The sequence below is a fragment of the Narcine bancroftii genome, chromosome 1, assembly GCF_036971445.1.
Source record: "Narcine bancroftii isolate sNarBan1 chromosome 1, sNarBan1.hap1, whole genome shotgun sequence".
Lineage (NCBI taxonomy): Eukaryota > Metazoa > Chordata > Chondrichthyes > Torpediniformes > Narcinidae > Narcine > Narcine bancroftii.
The window spans coordinates 228,606,295-228,625,143 of NC_091469.1; the positions used below are offsets into that span (position 1 = coordinate 228,606,295).

Here is an 18,849-nt window from a genome sequence, read left to right on the forward strand (position 1 = left end):
GCAGAAAGTTGAAGGGCGAATACTCTGATCCTCATGGATGAGTTGTGTTCAGTGGTAAAGCAATTTGTGTCCCATTTAAGGGTGGCCCAATGGAAAAGGCACAAAGAGCTTCCTATCCTGGGACACTGCATAGCCAGTTAACTGGGATGCCAATGGAAAAGAGCTAAAGATTACTTGTTGAATTTTGCCAACTAAAATTTGTAACTGATGTATTTTATAATCAAATATTCTTTTCACGATAACATTTTGCCACTAAAACTAATTGCAACAATCTTTGTGTTCTATTGCTATTGCCTTTAGAAGCTTATTAATCTCATCAAATCTTCTGATCTGCTTTTCTTACTCTCTCTGTCTTCATTTCTCTGTTTTATAATCTCTAACAGGTAACTTTTATGCACTAATTTCCAAGCTCTTAGGGGAAAGAGAAGATGTTGTTCATGTGCATAAGTACAATCCTACACACAAAGCAGAATCAGACCTGGTTGCTGAGATTGTAAATGTGGTACAAAAGAAGGACCTTGCCTCTGGTCCAAGTGGGTTCTTGGAACTCGATGAAAGGGCTGACTCTCCCTTGGTAAGAGACAGAGTCCACAAATTCCACAGGCTTGAGTCTACACCAAGGCCTTCTGGCAATGCCTTGTCATCAGCTATACAGCCCAGACCTCGGGTGGACAGCAGGGAAGCTGAACACAGAGGTGGGTGAGATCCTCAGTTAAACTTGTCATGCCTAATTCTAAACTTATTGTGCATTTATTAAAATCTAAAGGGATCATGTGTCCATTTAGAGAAATAGAAAAAAAATGCCAGTTTTGGTTTAAAACTGCATAGGTTTTTCTATCATTCCAAGCTTGTGTAATTTTAAAATATTTAATAATTGCTCCAGATACATTGTCAGCTATGTACAGAACAGCATGTATGAAAATTTGCCCTTTAGCAAAATCAAAATATGTAATTAAAATGCTAATTTATACCTATATGGAGGCCTGCATCCATCTGTATACTGACCGATTCCCTTCCAATTTCTATGGAGGATGGAGCTTGTAAGGTGTGACAGCATTTGCTTTGCTGATGGCATTTGGTAGTACCCGTGTTAACCAGCTGGCTGTGTTACAGTGCAGAAGTATTTAAAATTGGTGAATATGTTTGTTTGACCATCAAACCCTTCTTTGGAATGCTAATTTCTTGCATGTTATTGCTTTGTTGTGCCCTGAAGATTAATTGACATTTGCTGAATTGACTAAATATTTTTTCAAATATTTCCAAGCTTTTAACTGGTTCTGAATATTATATGATCAAGAGGATTTTAAAAGATCTGTTCTTGCAACCTTAAAACAATTGTTAATTAACCTGAAAGTCTAGTTCAAGAGCAATAATTAAAGAGAAAGAAAATGAGGTATATTCTGACTTAACTGATATCTGTCAGCAGGAATCCACTATCAGGGATAAGTAAAAGGATACTTAGATCACATAAGGAAGCAAATCAATTCAAGTCAGACAGAGCTTTACTGAGAATGTGACTCAAAGGATAGACTGAGGTTGGGGGTTGGACCTGTGGATTTTGTATTTACCATAACCATTCATGGAGCAGAAACAGGCCATGTCGGCCTTTCGAGTCTGCACCGGTTCACTAGAACAACTCCACTAGTTGTGACGGTTGTGCAATTTCTGGATTGAAAGTATTTGGTAAGGTATGATACAAAAGCGCACTTCATAAAATAGGTCCTATTAGGATTGTCATGGAATAGTAATGCATTCTAAAAGATTGGTTAAACCAAAGGTGTATATGGGAATAAGCAGATTGCTTGGGCATTGGCAGATCATCAAGATACCATACCGATCAGTTCAGGGCCTATTGTTATTCATCATCTGTATTAATTATTCATATTTTGGATGAAAAGGCAGAGCTTAACATATCCACGTTTGATAATACGAAGCCTTGCGGGAAAGTGAGCAATGAGGAGGTAGCAGTTTGTTGAGAACTGTTTAATTGAGTGAACAAGAAGATGGGATCTAGAGTTCCTTTAAGCAGAGAATTGCACGTCTTTGGAATTCTGTACCATTGGATAATCATTCATTAAGTAAATTTAATGTTGAGACAGGTGTTTTGACTCCGAGTTAGAGGATATGACATGAGAAAGTGCATTGAGGTACATGAAGACCACATTTGGTGGAACTGCTGATGTAATCTCACCAATTTCAAAATTTCTAAACTACAACTGTCTTTCAATTATGGCCAATACGTCATTTGCCTCCAGAACTACTTGCTGCATCTCTATGCTAACTTTTGTAATTTCACTGACAAGAGCACTGTACTTCACACATGTGAAAACTTCCCAAATGAATAATAAAATGTTATTTCATTCCAAATACTGGGGTGCATGACCTCTCACACTTTCCGAAATTATCTCCATTTGATAAATTTTTATCCATTCACTCAAACTGTTGCAGAGTCCAAGTATCATTAACACAACATCAAGTGCAAATCCAGTTCAAGTTTCTTATCAGCTGACTGTACATATACAACACAATGAAATAGCATCTCTCTGGAATCACAGTGCACACACATGCACAATACACAGTATATAACAATCACATATATAAATATATAATTTAAAACAAATATTAATTATTTGGAATTATTTACTCATTTGGACAATACTGTAATTTCATAGCCTGCAGGAAGAAGCTATTTCCCAGCCTGGCAGTCTCATTTTGTTTTTTTTTTGGAAAATTTTATTTTTCATTTGCATCAATACGTACATATAAACATGTCATCATATAACAATACGATATATAATTTTTTTCCTTCTATTACCCTCCCTCCCCCAAAGAAAAAGAAAAGAGAGAAAAAAGAGAAAAGAGTTGAATTTATTTATTATTCACTTGGAGCAGCGGCTCCACTGCTAACTGAAGGATCGCACAGCCAGACAGGTTGAGTTCAGTGAGCAAAACTGATTTATTGCAGGCTGCCTGGCTGGTCTTATACTCCCAGCCCGGACCTTGCAGTGAACCGCGCTGGGGGGCTCCGACGTCACCGAGGCATCACGTGAGTCGCCAAGCACGGGCTTCTGAGCCCAGTGCCGAAGTCGGGAGGAAACCCCCGACGGCGCCATTTTGGCCGGCTGTCCCGCCACGTGCATGACAAGCGGGGCCGGTTTGTCTGCCTATCACTATTTATATATTCCTAACATCATTTTTCTATCCTGTATATATTAATTGGGAGGAGCGGGTGTTATGGACGATGTGGATGAACTCTTACTGATGAAATCCAGATATGGTTTCTAAATCATATAAAAATTCTCCGGTTGATTCCTTAAATTTAAGTAATCTTTTCCAATGGTATACAATTTTGAATTTTCATATGCCATCTATCCAACCATTTAAAATTATCTGACTTCCATGTTACTGCCATACATTTCCACAATCCTCATTTTGAATCTCCTGCACCACCTTCTTGTGGGACAAAGATACTTTGTGCTGGATGGAAAGGGTTTTCTATAATTCCATGAGCAAATTTAAGCAATACTCCCATTAGATGTTGTTAGTTGAGGAGAGGGAGACCCCACTGATCTTCACAGGTTTTGATCATTCTCTGTATTGACTTCCACTCTGATGCTTTTCAGCTACCAGACCACGCAACGATGCAGCCAGGCGGAACACTGTTCATTGTGCTCCTGTAAAAAGTTGTCAAGGTGGAGGCCAGTGGCCTTGCCCTCCTCAGCCTCCCTAGGAAGTGTACACGCTTCTGCACCCTGACGAATAAGTTGTTGTGCATCAAGGAGAGGTGGTTCTTTATATGGAATCTTGTGCACTCCTCTCTCTCCGCCATGGAACCATTGATGTGTAGTAGAGAATGGCCAACCTTAGTCCTCCTGAAGTCCACAATCATTTCCTTTGTCTTGTCCATGTTGAGACTCGGGTTGTTGTTCTCACACCATTTTGTGCACTGCCCAACCTCCTCTCTGTGAAATGACTCAGCATTGTTGCCAATGAGGCAAGCTACTGTTGTATCATCTACAAACGATTATTCTGTTTGAACTGAATCTGGCAGCGCAGTCAAGAGGCAGCAGTGTGAACTGTAGCAGGCCGAGAACACAGCCCTGAGGTGCACCAGTGCTCAGCGTGATGGGACAACTTGAGATTTTGCTTCCAATCCCAACTAACTGTGGTTTTTCAGTCAAGAAGAGAGTCCCAAGGACAATTTATCCATCATCCTTTGAGTTATGATCATGTTGAACTCTGAGCTGGTCAATGAAGAGCAGTTTTGCATTTGAGGCATCTTTCACCAGGTGAATCAGGACAGAGTGCAAGGCCAAGGCTGTAGCATTATCGTTCACCAGGTGAATCAGGACAGAGTGCATGGCCAAGGCTGTAGCATTATCGTTCACTAGGTGAATCAGGACAGAGTGCAAGGCCAAGGCTGTAGCATTATCGTTCACCAGGTGAATCAGGACAGAGTGCATGGCCAAGGCTGTAGCATTATCGTTCACCAGGTGAATCAGGACAGAGTGCAAGGCAAAGGCTGTAGCATTATCGTTCACCAGGTGAATCAGGACAGAGTGCAAGGCCAAGGCTATAGCTTCATCCAAGGACCGGTTTGGACAGTAGGCAAACTGGAATGGATCCAATGTCATTGGAAGATGTGATTTGATGCATTCCATTACCAGCTGTTCAAAGCCCTTCACTATCGTAGAGGTCAGTGTCGCTGGGCAGTAGTCATCATTGAGACCAGTTACCAACGCTTTCTTGGGCACTAGGTGGTTGCCTTAAATCCTGTGGGGGTAGCGGAGTGAACATGTCCACTCAGACCTACATCTGCTGGGCCACCTGGTCCTTCAGCACCTGACCAAGTAAGTTGTCTGGTCCTGCTGCTTTGTGTGGGATCACCTAACGCGGCCTTTCAGCATCAAACCTGGATATTTTACACTCTGTCCCTTCCACCAAATCATTAAATCAGTAGTAAATAATTGTCGAACTCAGGTGCATTCCACTACTTCCATACTTACAGTCTGAAAAGGGCCCATTTATTCTGATTATTATTGCCTCTCTATGTATTTACTAGTCTTCAATCCATGTTAACAAACTGCATGCAATACACTGAGTTTCTGTTTGTTCACCAGTTTTATAGGTACCTTGTGGAAATCTAAATAAATAAATTACATCTGCACACTCCTCTATCAACTCTGCTTGAAACATCTCCAAAGAGTTCCAGCAAGTTTGTCAAACATGATTTTCCTTTCATGAAACCATGATCAATAGGATTATGCTTCTTTCAATGACCTGCTGTTACTTCCTTGATTCTTTTCGGTTAGCTATCTAATCACCGCAACAAAATTGAAGAGAAGCTATAATGTGAGTGCGTTTGGGGAAAACAAAAACATTTATATTAATCTTGCAACTGAAGTATTTTGTAATATATTCTGAGATCGAACTTGCAGCAGTATCGAAATTCAAAGTGTTTTGCCTGCCTCCCTTTCGTCCACCTGAAACCAATTGGCCTTCTGAATTTACCTCAGGCGGATGCAGCGGACAGATTTCCTAGTCAAAATTTCACTCTGGAGACCCAAACTTCCATCCCTAAAATCAGGTAGATACGAGTGGAACTGCCAGATTTTAAGCAGAAGGTCTTGTCTCTATTTGGATGCTGGATGGGCACAAGTCAATGGGACAAAATTCTGCTCATTGTCCTTGACTACTTGATGTGCTTGCTTCAAAAACTAATAATGTAAGTTATTTGTCTACTACTTTCTGGAACAAAATATAATTTAGATGCCGAGTTCAAAAAGTATATATATAAATTCACAGTATAGTATATTCATCTCACATCCATACAAATTGTTGTTTCCACTGCCCTATTCATGTTAATGACTTTTGTTATTTTCATGTGAAGTTTGTCTGCACTTTAGCTATTTGGTAAATGTCGTGTCTGGGATAAGGAGATTAAAGCCACAGTGAGGTTTCATGTACAAAGTAGCAAAGTAACAGGAAGACCAATTATATCATGTGCTGGAGACACAAGTGACTTCAGGGTGCTGGAACAAAAACAAAAAAGAGGGGATTGGAGCAGTTCAGCAAGTTGAGCTACATCTTGGGGGAGAAAAGGAATTGTCCAAGATTCAGGTTGAAACTCTTTGTTCAACCTTGCTAAAGGGTTCCGAGCCGAAACATCAAGCGTTCATCCCTCCCCCACAACCCCGCCCTCAGAAAGACAAATAGGGTTCGTCGGTTAATTGGGGACCTGAGTGTAACTGGGTGCATGTTGTCTTTTACAGTGCCCTCCACAATATTTGAGACAAATACACTTTTTTCTTTATTTGCCCCTGTGCTCCATGGTTTTAAAGTTGTCATTAAATAATTCACATATATTTAAAATGCACATTCCAACTTTTATTCAAGGTTACTTCTTTTGGTTTGACCATGTAGAAATTACAGCACTCTTTCAACATCGTCCCCTCCTTTCAGGGCACCATACTGTTTGGGACATTTGGCCTCACAGGTGTTTGTGAGTACTCAGATTTGTTTAATTGCTTCATTGGTGCAGGTATAAGAGCTAGACTTGCTTCTCCACTTTTGATCACCTTCGGAGTCTGTAGTTGCCATTTTTCAACATGAGGACCAGAGTTGTGGCAATGAAAGTCAAAGAAGGCTTTATGAGGCTGAAAAACAAGAATAAAACAGTAAGAGACATCACTCAAGCCTTTGGATGACCAAAATCAACAGTTTGGAACATCAGTAAGAAGAAAGAGCGTACTGGTGAGCTTAGTAATCACAAAGGGGCTGATAATCCAAGGAAGAGCTCCACTGCTGATGAGAGAAGAATTCTTATCATAATGATCCATAAACAGCTGCCCAAATAGATCAGAAACAATTCTTTAGGAGGCAGGTGTGGATATGTCAGTGACTACTGTCTGCAGAATATTTCATGAACAGAAATATAGAGGCTATGCTGCAAAGTGCAAACCATTTGCCACAGAAAGGATGGCCAGATTACAGTTTTTGAAGAAGCATTTAAAAGAACCTGCATAATTATGGGGAAAAAAATTCTTGTGGACAGACGAGACCAAGATTAACCTGTATCAGAGTGAAGGCAAGAGGTGTGGAGTGTGGAGGTAAGAGTGTGGAGGCAAGAGGTGTGGAGGCAAGAGGTGTGGAGTGTGGAGGTGTAAAGGAACTGCCCAAGATCCCAAGGTGTAAAAGAACTGCCCGAGTGTGGAGTGTGGAGGTAAGAGGTGGAGGTAAGAGTGTGGAGGCAAGAGGTGTGGAGTGTGGAGGTGTAAAGGAACTGCCCAAGATCCCAAGGTGTAAAAGAACTGCCCAAGTGTGGAGTGTGGAGGTAAGAGGTGGAGGTAAGAGTATGGAGGCAAGAGGTGTGGAATGTGGAGGTGTAAAGGAACTGCCCAAGATCCCAAGGTGTAAAAGAACTGCCCAAGTGTGGAGTGTGGAGGTAAGAGGTAGAGGTAAGAGTGTGGAGGCAAGAGGTGTGGAGTGTGGAGGTGTAAAGGAACTGCCCAAGATCCCAAGGTGTAAAAGAACTGCCCAAGTGTGGAGTGTGGAGGTAAGAGGTGGAGGTAAGAGTGTGGAGGCAAGAGGTGTGGAGTGTTGAGGTGTAAAGGAACTGCCCAAGATCCCAAGGTGTAAAAGAACTGTCCAAGTGTGGAGTGTGGAGGTAAGAGTGTGGAGTGTGGAGGTGTAAAGGAACTGCCCAAGATCCCAAGGTGTAAAAGAACTGCCCAAGTGTGGAGTGTGGAGGTAAGAGTGTGGAGGCAAAAGGTGTGGAGTGTGGAGGTGTAAAGGAACTGCCGAAGATCCAAAGTATACCACCTTTGTCATGGTTTGCATCTTCCAGTTTAGCCTCTCAATTTCTGTTCATGTAGGCTTCTGCAGACTGTAGTCATTGACATATCCACAACTGCCTTATGAAGAGTGTTTCTGATGTCCGACATACTTTTGGGGATTTTTCTTCATTATAATGAAAATTGTTCTGTCAACAGCAGTGGAGGTCTTCCTTGGAATACCAGTTCCTTTGCGATTACTGTGCTCACCAGTACCTTTCGAATACTTAGCTCTGATTGAATTCCAAATAAATGAGTCAATTATGTTGATATAAAGTGTGTCAAGCCACTTCAGAAACTTCATTTATACACTGCATTCCACAATTAACCTAATTAATTTCAAACCTTTAGGAAAGCCCTATGATAGCCATGATTACCCTAAATGGTATATTTGGCATTAATTTATTCAGATTTATGATTGTAGATGCTCCTCAAGTAAAACATTTTATAAAAATTCTACAAACAAAAGTGTGCCTGAACTGAAATATGAATTGGTGTCTGAAACCATTACAGAGCAATTGCAACGCAAACCAGGGCATCCAACTCGAACAATTTTGTTTGATTTTTATTTTCATCTGAGCAATGGTTTTAATCCTGTGTGTGTGAATGATACCTTCATCTGCCTTCTATCTAACCATTCTAAATTAGACAAACACTTAAATAGGCAAGGCACAGAGGGATATTGCTCCAATATAGGCATACAGAATGAGTGAAGAGGGGGAGGAGGTATCAAGGAAGTGATGGCCAGAAAGGCCCATGTCTGGTTTGTCCAATACTCTGACGTTAATGGTGTTTCTAATTCAACCATCAAAATTTATAATAAAGTTCACGACCATTTCATATAAACTTTTAGCAGTTCTTTGCAGAACCCTCCAGCTGAGATTGTCAACATCAGCACAGATCAGACTGAACCTCAGATTTCTGATGAACCTCAGAATATTATTTAGGATTTAATTATTTTCAGAAATTGAACTTCAAACGATCAGACTGCCAAGTTAAAATGAAAGATATACATTTAAATAGCTTGTGCAAGCCAGTGTCATTTTTTATCATTGTCTCATTTTCTTCTTGGCATCTGTTTGATAGCACATTTAGAAACTTGTTTACCTTGATGATCACGTTGAAGAAAAAAACAAGGCAGCTTTAAAGAGTGCCAATAACATGGCTGACTACCTTTGTAAAAAAAATTCCTACATTGGCATTTATAAAATTGATGGTATTGAACTTTGGTAAGGCACATTTTATGAATTGATTGATTAGTTGGTCCTCCCTGAATGGGCTGCCTCATATTGCATTGCAGATGAATAAATGAAGGTGGGTGAAGAAGTTGAAGTCACCCATTATATTTTTGATAAGAATGAACTATAAAGTGCGGCAAAACATTGTTTCTGTTGTTGAGCAATTAACTTGATGTCTCCAAATACTAAACCCAAAACTAACATGTTCAATCTCTGTTCTGAACAAAAACTTTCCGAAATGGAAAATCTTCAAAAAAAAGTCTTTATTCATGAACAGGATCGTATGACAACACAAAATGAAACCATTTAGTGCAATACCAGCTTCCATTCCATTCTCCATTCCAAGGAAAGGAAAGTCCGAGGTTTACAATTCAGTGATCATTGGGGGATCAGAAGTGGAGAGGGTGAGCACATTTAAATTCTTGGGATCACTATTCAGAGGATCTTTCCTGGACCCAACACACCGATGGCATCATGAAGAAAGCGTCAGTGCCTCTACTTTCTCTGGAGGAGATTTGGTATGCCATCAGAAACCCTGGCAAATTTCTACAGAGGTGTGGTGGAAAGTGTGTTGGCTGGCTGCATTACGGTCTGGTATGGGGACACCAATACCCCTGAGTGTAAAGCTCAGCCAAAGGTAGTGGACACAACCCAGGACATGATGGGCAAACCCCCCCACTATTGAGTACATCTAAGGGAACGCTGCCATCGAAGAGCAGCAGCAATCATCAAGGATCCACACCACCCAGCAGGTGGTGCTGCCATCAGGTACAGGTGCCACAAGACTCGATCCACCTGGTTCAGGAACAGCTGCTACCCCTTTACCATCAGACTCCTCAATGACAAACTCAATCAGAGACTCATTTAAGGATTCTTACTTGCTTTTCTTTTCTATTCTCTGTATTGCACAGTCAGTTTGGTTATATTCGTTATCTCTTTACAGTTCTTTATTTGTTTACATCTATACACTGTGTCAAGTTCTTTTTGCACTACCAATTAATGGTAATTCTGTCACATCCAGAAGAAAAAAATCTAAGGATTGTATGTGATGTCATGTATGTACTCTGACAATAAATCTGAAATCTCCTTATTTCACTGTAGCCCTATGACATATTCTCTCTCACGTGCCAAGCAACCCCTTTGATTCCTTTTGCTATTGATTGATCAATGTGGGAGGAAAATGACACACCTAAAGGAAATGCATGTGGTCACTAAGAGAACATGCAGTCTCTACCCAGACAGCAATTACAATCAGGATTGAGCCAAATCCCTGGAAACAAGAAGCAAGAGCACTGATTGTGCCATGTTGGAGCAGTTAGGACACACACAGTAGCCATACACCGGATACTAATGTCATTGACTTGTCAGCTTAAATTTAAAATCACTGCTTGCCATTGGGATTGAAATTCATGTTCCTGGATCAATAATCCAGAACTCTTATTTATAATTCATTAATTTAACCACTACTCTTCCATGTCACATAGGATCTTGGAAGCTAGCAATGAACAGAAGATGGGGAAGGATGTAATGCAAGTTCAGTTTTGAGAATATAACTTAAATTTCAAAGATATTATTCACTGGTCAAATACTCTTTCACAATCTCTCCACAGTGTAAGGAAATGTATCATTCATTACACTCAATGCAGATCGAGTACCCCTTATCTGAAGTTCCGAAATGCTCCAAATTCCGAAATTATTTGAGCGCCGACATGACGCCACAAGTGGGCACCAGTTTGTGACCAACCATCGTCACCGCCTGACCTACGCGCATTACTCACGGTGTTTTTTTTTGCCATCCAGCGGGATTTCTAGCATTTGATGCTGCATTTATTTGGAAGCAGAGATCAAGTTTTTTTTTTGGTAAGTACAAAACATTATTAAACACGTTATTCCAAAATCCGAAGAAAAAACAATCCAAAATCTGAAACACTTCCGTTCACATGCATTTCAGATAAGGGGTACTCGACGTATTAGGACCTGAGTACCTTTGAAGCTAAGGTCATTATGTTCACGCATCCACTTCATACCAGCTGGTGACTGCAGAGTGCAGAATTTGAGATGCCATTATCTGTGAATGACTGGCACCCACTCACCCTACCTTGCTGGCATCCAAAGTTCCTGAATAAACTAGAGCCTTTGCCAGGTGAGCAAGTTCCTGGCATCTAGCTGTCTCTAGCGGAGGTAGTGCACACAATTATAAAATTTGAATGAGGTCACTGATTCTGCATTCTCTGGAGATTCCTGTTGGCACATCTTTATACTGAATCAGGATATTACCAGATTTCTGTGTCTAATGCTGGTGTGATTATGAGGACTGTGAAATATTGTAATTGACTTATTTTCATCATGGGTAAATTGTCAACTTCTCAACAATTGCTGGGAAGCTGCCAACAAGTCTCAAAACTAACCACATGGTAATGGAATCAATTATTGATTCAATTAAAAATGCAATGCTAAAGAAACTCAGCAGGTCAAACGGCGTACTTTATAAAGCAAAAATAAAGACGCATTGCCAGTGTTTTGGGCTTGAGCCCCTTCATCAAGGAATTGTTTGGACCTGCTGAGTTATTGGTTTAATGTCAGATGTTCAGATGCTAAAAGGTTTCACATGCTTTTATTAATGCATTACTGAAAAATTCACAATATTCTTGATATTTTTAAAAATGCTTGCCAGTTTTAACCAGTTTTTCCATATCTGGTAATGAAACTTACAATTGCATTGTTTTGCTAAATGTAATACTGACACAACCTCAATGTTACTGTATTATGTTATGTATTGCTACTGATCTTTTTGTTTCCTACCTGTAGTCCCACACTTGGAGGAAGTTGTTAACTGGCCTGGAGAGAAACTGAAACTGGGCCAAGTTTCTGGAGTTGCTCTGGATTCCAAAAATAATCTCGTAATTTTTCATCGAGGAAACCACGTGTGGGATGAGAAGTAAGTGAGTTTGACTGGCAGAAGTTATTCCACAATTTGGTATTTTTTGTGCATTTCGAATCCTCTTAAGTATTACAAAATATTGTAACAACTGCCCAAAGCAGGAGACATAACAGACTGCAGATAGTGAAATCTAGAGTAAAATAAAACAAGCCGCTGGAGGCCCAGGGATGGGTCAGGCAGCATCTGTGGAGGCAGAGGTACGGTCCGAGACCCTGCATCAGGATTGAGTGAAATGGGGAGGTAGCCAGGATATAAAAAAGATGGTTCATGTAAGGAGGTAAGGTGGTGGGGGCGAGGTAGAAGTTGACAAGCTATAGATGGATCCAGGTGAGGAGGGGCAGAGAGAGCTGAGTGCTCGAGGGAAGAATGGGGGTGGCTACAGTGGCTCGGAGATGGCATAGGGCTGCAAATTATATAATGGGAAAGAAAGGTGATGAGTGGAACCAGAGAAGGGAGAGGTGGGCAGACGAGGACAGGAGGTGGATGGGATAGGCAACCCAGTGGGTTCAGCAGATGGGCAATAGGCATTTGTGACCAGGCAGGGGAGGGGAAGGCAACTGGGTTACAGGGTTGGCTGGGGGCTGTGAAAGAATCTAGGTGGACTCTCAATATTTGTGGGTTGTGGCCATAATTCAATTGTCCACTTTTATAAAATGTCTGAATCGCATTGTCAATTTCCTCATAGCTTTTAAAATGGTTTGAGCCGAATATCACTGATTTATGAATTGTTTTAATAGTTTCAGTCACATTATGAAATAGTTGGCATTGGAATTTTATGTGGGCAAGCGAAAAATATCACATCGTACAATTAAAGCAGGGGAAAGAGACCTTTTAATCAGAGATGCATGCCACTTGAGAGTCTGTTATTTAGTTAATTCTATAATATTGATGGTTGGATATTACAGTAAACATGTCAAATTGAGAAGCTCGAGTGACAAGACTTATAATTTAATTTTGTCTTCTTTCACTAGTTCTTTTGATCAAAAGCATGTCTATCAGCCGCAGGGAATTGGTCCAATTTTGTACAACACTATCCTCACTTTGGATCCTGTCAGTGCAGTTGCGCTGAATGCTGTGGGAGCAAATATGTAAGTGAGATTCCTGTTCATGAGTGATATAGTACTTCGTTTGCAGATTTTACATCTCATGAAGCACATTTGCTTGCCTTTTAAAAGCTACAATTTTGAAAATTCTTCTCAAATATGAGTTTAAAATCAAACCCTATTGCTCCTTGACATCCGTAAATAGTTTTGGTTTGAAATTTTAGAATACATTTGCTTTGGGGGTAAAAAAGAAAATTAATGATGGTTAGCTGGAGGTTCGGTGGAGGGCTGCCTGCTGGCTGGAGGTTCTGTTGAGGGATGGTTAGCTGGAGGTTCGGTGGAGGGCTACCTGCTGGCTGGAGGTTCTGTTGAGGGCTCGCTGGAGGTTCTGTGGAGGGCTGCCTGCTCTCTGGAGGTTCTGTGGAGGGCTGCCTGCTGGCTGGAGTTCTGTCAAGGGCTGCCTGCTCGCTGCAGTGCAGCCATCTGGATGTTGAGACATCTGTGTCTGCACCCTGCAGAGGAAGTACAAAATCATTCTCACTCAGTCCCAAGACTCCCACTGAGGCTGGATATTCAGAATTTATTAATTATTTTAATTAATTGACATTAAACAGAGAACATGACAGAGAACATTTGGCCCATGAAGTACTGACCTACATAAACCTACTCCACAAGAATCTCATCCTTCCCTACCTCACAGCCGATCATCTTCTATTTTTCTTATATCAAGGTGCTGATCTGAGGTTATTTAAAACGTCCACCACCACCCCTGACATTGCATTCCAAGAATCACCATTCTCTGTATATATTTAAAAAAAACACATACCTCTGTCATCTCCCCTAAATTTTCCTCCACTCACCTTAAACAAATGTCCTCTTATAAAAGATATGAATGAAAAGACAAGATCTCTGATATTTGGAGGAACTTTTCCCTAACTCTGGGCAAATTTCTCAGCAATTTGAATTTAGGTGTAATTTCTGTTACCCTCTACCCACACAAGTGTACAACCAAACATTTTAACACTAAACTGCACTTGGCATTCTGACTCAAATGTTTTCTTCAGCTAATCACATAGAAGTTCTTTTTTTCTCATTTTTAATATTGTATTTAAATTATTCAGAATTTAAGTTTGCCATGTCAGCAACAGGAATCAAACCACTCTTTGGTCTTTCCAATCTGCCCTGTGATTTTCAAAATGAAAACCTCATTCTCACAATTACTTCTCAAAGGCAATAATGCCAGATAAATCTTTGGGTAGTCTCAGAAACAAGGGACTCTAGAATATTTCCATCAAACATCAAATTGATAAGCAAATATTAGGAAATCACTAATAAAAAGAGAAAACAAAATGCTGGAAATAGCCCGCAGGTCAGGCAGTGTCTGTGGAGAGAGAAATTCAGCCTTTCATCAGAACAAAAAAAGTAAAAGCAAACTGGTTTAAAGTTGGGGGCGGGTGGAGAGGACAAAAGGAGTGTTTGTGATATGGTGAAGATGAAGAGTAAGTGGATAACACACGTGACACGCTGGTTGAGAGTGACAAAGGCTTGTTATTTGCTGCAGTTCATTCTTGAGGTAATGTGCATAGACTGAAATAAATGCTCGAAGTGTGAGCAATTGTCAGAAATCTAAAATGAAATTGGATGCTGAAAATACTTAACAGAGTCAGGCGTCGTATCTGGAGGGAGAGGTAACAATCCACGATGACTTTTAGCTGAACTTTCCAATTTTAATACAACTGCAAGTCTAATTTGGTGACTTCATGGTTGGGTCCTGAGGGCTGTATCCTCCTCGGTCGGATGACAAGCTGCTGTTCCTTGAACTGAAATTATTTCAGTGAACCTCAATGTAAGGGATTGGGGACAGAGAGTTCCAAGTGAGAACAGGATGGCAGACTAAACTGGAAGCTCAGTATTATTTGTGCGGACTGGACAGGGGATTCTGCAAAATAGACATCCGAAGAAACTCTATTTTGAACACTGTATGAAGAACAATAAACCAGGGAATTGGTTCTTCATCTGGAAGGAGTATTTGCATCCCTGGATAGTAGTACAGAAAGAGTTAATAGGTAGATGTTACAGGTCTGAGGAACCTTGATCTGATCCGTTGAATCATCCTGCATGCTGAAAGGTGTGTTTTTCAGTTAACCATGTACATCATCCAGAATTACATCTTCTCCAAGTTGTGCATTAACTTGTTTTCAAGTAAGCTTGGTGTCATTTTTACCATGCTTCTGAACTTGCCATTGAACCAGGTTCAATCCTTGGCTTAAAAGTAATAGTAAATTGAGGATATGTGGAGCCCAAAGGCTATAGATTTTGGTGATGCAATATCTGCTGATTATGCACAGCTCCACAAGGATTGCCTATCATTATATGGCCAAACTTGCCCTGAATAAATCCCATTTAATGCATTTATAGTGCCAAATGAAAATGTTAGTGTGAAGATGGGACTTTGTCTGAATGAGCACTGTATACAGGTATGCACCTCTTAACGTCCGTGTGGTCAATGTCCAGCTGCATGTATGTCCGTTCTCCCATAATTAGTCGGCAGCAATTTAGAAAAAGTGATTGCTAGCTTTAGGAAATTGTATACTGTATATCCAAACTGATCCAACTGCCCAGGTCTCTCCTCACAGCCTTTATCAGTCCCAACTAATCCCACTGCTCTGCTCTCTCACTACAACCCCGTGTCGGTCCCCAAACTTAGCTCTCTCCCCACAGTCCTGTGTCAGTCCCCACACTGATCCCTACTTAAAAATAAAAAAATTCACAGGTACACTACAGTATCCCATATTGCTTTGCTAAGTATATAACATGGTGTTTGTAAAACATCCAAATTGCATGACTTCCTCTTTCACAGACCGCATTGTGGACCTGTAGTCATGACTTCTATTAATGCCAATGTAGACAGCTGCATTTGCAACAATTAGAATGGTGGTGTTGAAGTTACTTAGGTGCCTGCCTTGGGTTGGTTCACTCTGTAATTTGACAACCACCCCCTCAGTCTGCTACCGTGACACTGAGGAGAAATTTCTTCAGCACAGGGTGGAGAATCTGTGGAATTTGTGGCCACAGATGGCTGTGGAGGCCAAGTCACTGGATATATTCAAAGCAGAGGTTGATTGGTTCTTGATTAGTCAGGATGTCAAAGGTTATAGGGTTGAGAGGAAAAATACATCAACAGTATTTCAATTTGCAGAGCAGATTTAAATGGCCTAATTCTGCTCCTATGTCCTTTTTCTTTTCTTTTTAAAATATTTTTAATGGTATTTAATATATAAACAATTGAACAATACAATTATACAATGTGCAACATCTAAAACTGTAGGAAAAAGGTATGAAATATGAACATAATTCAAAGGATCTACACACATTGGTAATAGTGTAGTAAAATATAACATCAAACAAAAAGAAAAAAATGCAACCTGAAATAAAGGAAAGGAAGGAAAAATAAAATTAAAAATTCTTTTAAAACAAAAATAAAGGAAAAGTGTACAATTATCTCATTCTGTAAGAATTTTTTAATCAAAATTTGTATTAATCACTGTTGAGCCGAGCCATTATCTGTGATATTGTGGCAGCGCACATCCTCATGGCGAACCGGCCCCACTTGTATCGCCACGTGGCGGGGCAGCTATGGGGAAATGGCGTCGTCAGGGGGTTTCTCTCTGACTCCAGCATCCCTTCCAGCGCCCACCCTGGGCAGCGATTATGACGTCACAATGCACCAGGTGACTGAGCTCATGTTGCCCTTATCGGGGCGCGCTGAATTTGAATAAAAACTGTCGTTAACGACCCTCAACGTGGTGGCTGTGTTTCTTCCACTGCTCACACCACCACAGTAGTGACCCTGACGAGCCCAGACATTTTTCTGGACTCAAAACACCATGGATTCAGCAGAGGTTAACACTGTCTCCATCAAGCTTCCCCCCTTTTGGACCCACCGACCGAGAATGTGGTTCTGGCAGGTGGAAGCACAATTTCAACTCCGCAACATCTCCTCAGACGCCACAATGTTCTATCATGTCATGAGCACTCTGGACCAAGATATGGCAGCAAGGGTGGATGACATCATCCACCACCACCCCCAGCCCCCCTCCCCCCGGCTACGGGCAAGTACGCCACTCTCAAAGACCTGCTGTTTGGAACTTTCGGGCTAACTCCCCAGCAATGGGCTTCCAGGCTCCTTCACCTAGATGGGCTTGGGGACCGTAGTCCGTCGGCGGTGATGGACGAAATGCTGGCCCTGGTGGAAGACCACAAGCCTTGTTTTCTCTTCCGCCAGATATTCCTGGAACAGATGCCAGAGTACGTCAGCTGCTCGTCACAGATGAAGTCTTCTCGAACCCGAGGAGAGCAGCAGCCCATGTGGATGCCCTCTGGCGAACGAAGAGGGAGAACGAGGCAGCCCTCAACCAGGTGGCATGACCAGGAGCCAGCCGACTGCAAGATGCTCCCAAGACCAAGTCAGTGCAGGGCCAGTCGACCTGGTGTTTATACCACCAGCGCTGGGGAACGCAAGCCCGTAAAGGCCGCCAGCCCTGCAGGTTTCAGGGAAATGACCAGGCCAGCCTCCGTTGATGGCTGCGACTGCTGGTCACACAAACAGCTTCCTTCATGTGACGGACAGATCCACTGGCTGCTGATTCCTGGTGGAATCAGGGGCTGAGCTCAGAGTCTTTCCTCCCCACAGCATTAGAGACTCGCACCCGATCTCGAGGTCCAACCCTGTGGGCAGCCAACGGCTCCACCGTCAGGACCTACAGCTCCCGCAGGGCACAGATCCAGATCAGGAAGGAAAAGTTCCACTGGAGGTTGGTGCTAGCCTCCGTGGGCACCGCGCTGTTAGGGACCGACTTCCTCAGAGCTCACGGCCTACTGGTTGACATGAAGGGCAAAAGGGTGGTCAATGCCCAAACGTTCCACTCCACCCGACTGGATACAGCAGAAGCCTGCAGGCCTGAAATCGCTGCTGTAGCTGCTGCCAGGAATGAGTTTGACGAGATCCTCCACAAATTCCCCGCCATCTTAGAGCCACGGTTCAACGCCGCCCTGCCCCAGCATGAGGTCTTCCACCACATCGCTAGACCCAGACAGCTGCCCGAGAAACTCCAGCAGACAAAGCAGGAGTTATCCAGGCTCCAGGAACTGGAAATCTCTGGGCATCCCCGCTCCATATGGTCCCGAAATCGTCCAGGGGCTGTAGACCATGCGGGGACTACTGTCGGTTGAACAACGCAACCACCCCTGACAGGTACCCGGTGCCCCACATACAGGACTTCTCCGCTAACCTCCACGGCGCATGAGTCTTCTCCAAAGTGGACCTCGTGTGGGGATACCATCAGATCCCGCTGCATCCAGACGAAGTGGGTAAGACGTCCATCATCATCCCTTTTGGCCTCTTCGAGTTCCTGCGTATGCCCTTCAGTCTAAAGAACGCGGCCCAAACGTGGTTGGAAAAGACTAGAACTTTGTGTTCATTTACCTGGACGATATTCTCATTGCCAGTCGCAACCGTGACGAACACAAAGCCCACATCTGCGCACTCTTTGCCCAGCTGGCGGACTTCGGCCTCACGGTCAACGTGGCCAAATGGCAGTTCAGCAAGGAGTCCCTCCAGTTCCTGGGACATACCATTTTGGCGGCTGGGTCTGCACTGGCGCCGGAGAAGGTAGCGGCTGCTCAACGATTTCCCAAACCCTCCACCTTGAAAGGCCTCCAAGAATTCGCGGGGATGGTGAACTTTTACCATCATTTCATCCCCGGAGCTGCATGCACCATGCGCCCATTGTTCA

The 18,849-nt window shown here is 42.3% G+C and overlaps 1 protein-coding gene across 4 annotated transcripts in view; it reads left to right on the forward strand.

Annotated features, from left to right (window-relative positions):
• Positions 1-18,849, forward strand: part of pam (peptidylglycine alpha-amidating monooxygenase) — a 213,904-nt gene that overhangs the window by 173,120 nt on the left and 21,935 nt on the right. For 2 of the 4 annotated variants that reach the window (XM_069892414.1, XM_069892415.1), the window contains exons 15-17: positions 384-695; positions 11,879-12,008; positions 12,983-13,099. In XM_069892414.1, the coding sequence (XP_069748515.1) occupies positions 384-695; positions 11,879-12,008; positions 12,983-13,099 (559 nt within the window). The remainder of the gene's footprint in view (positions 1-383; positions 696-11,878; positions 12,009-12,982; positions 13,100-18,849) is intronic. The other 2 variants (XM_069892417.1, XM_069892423.1) reach the window with 1 other exon arrangement.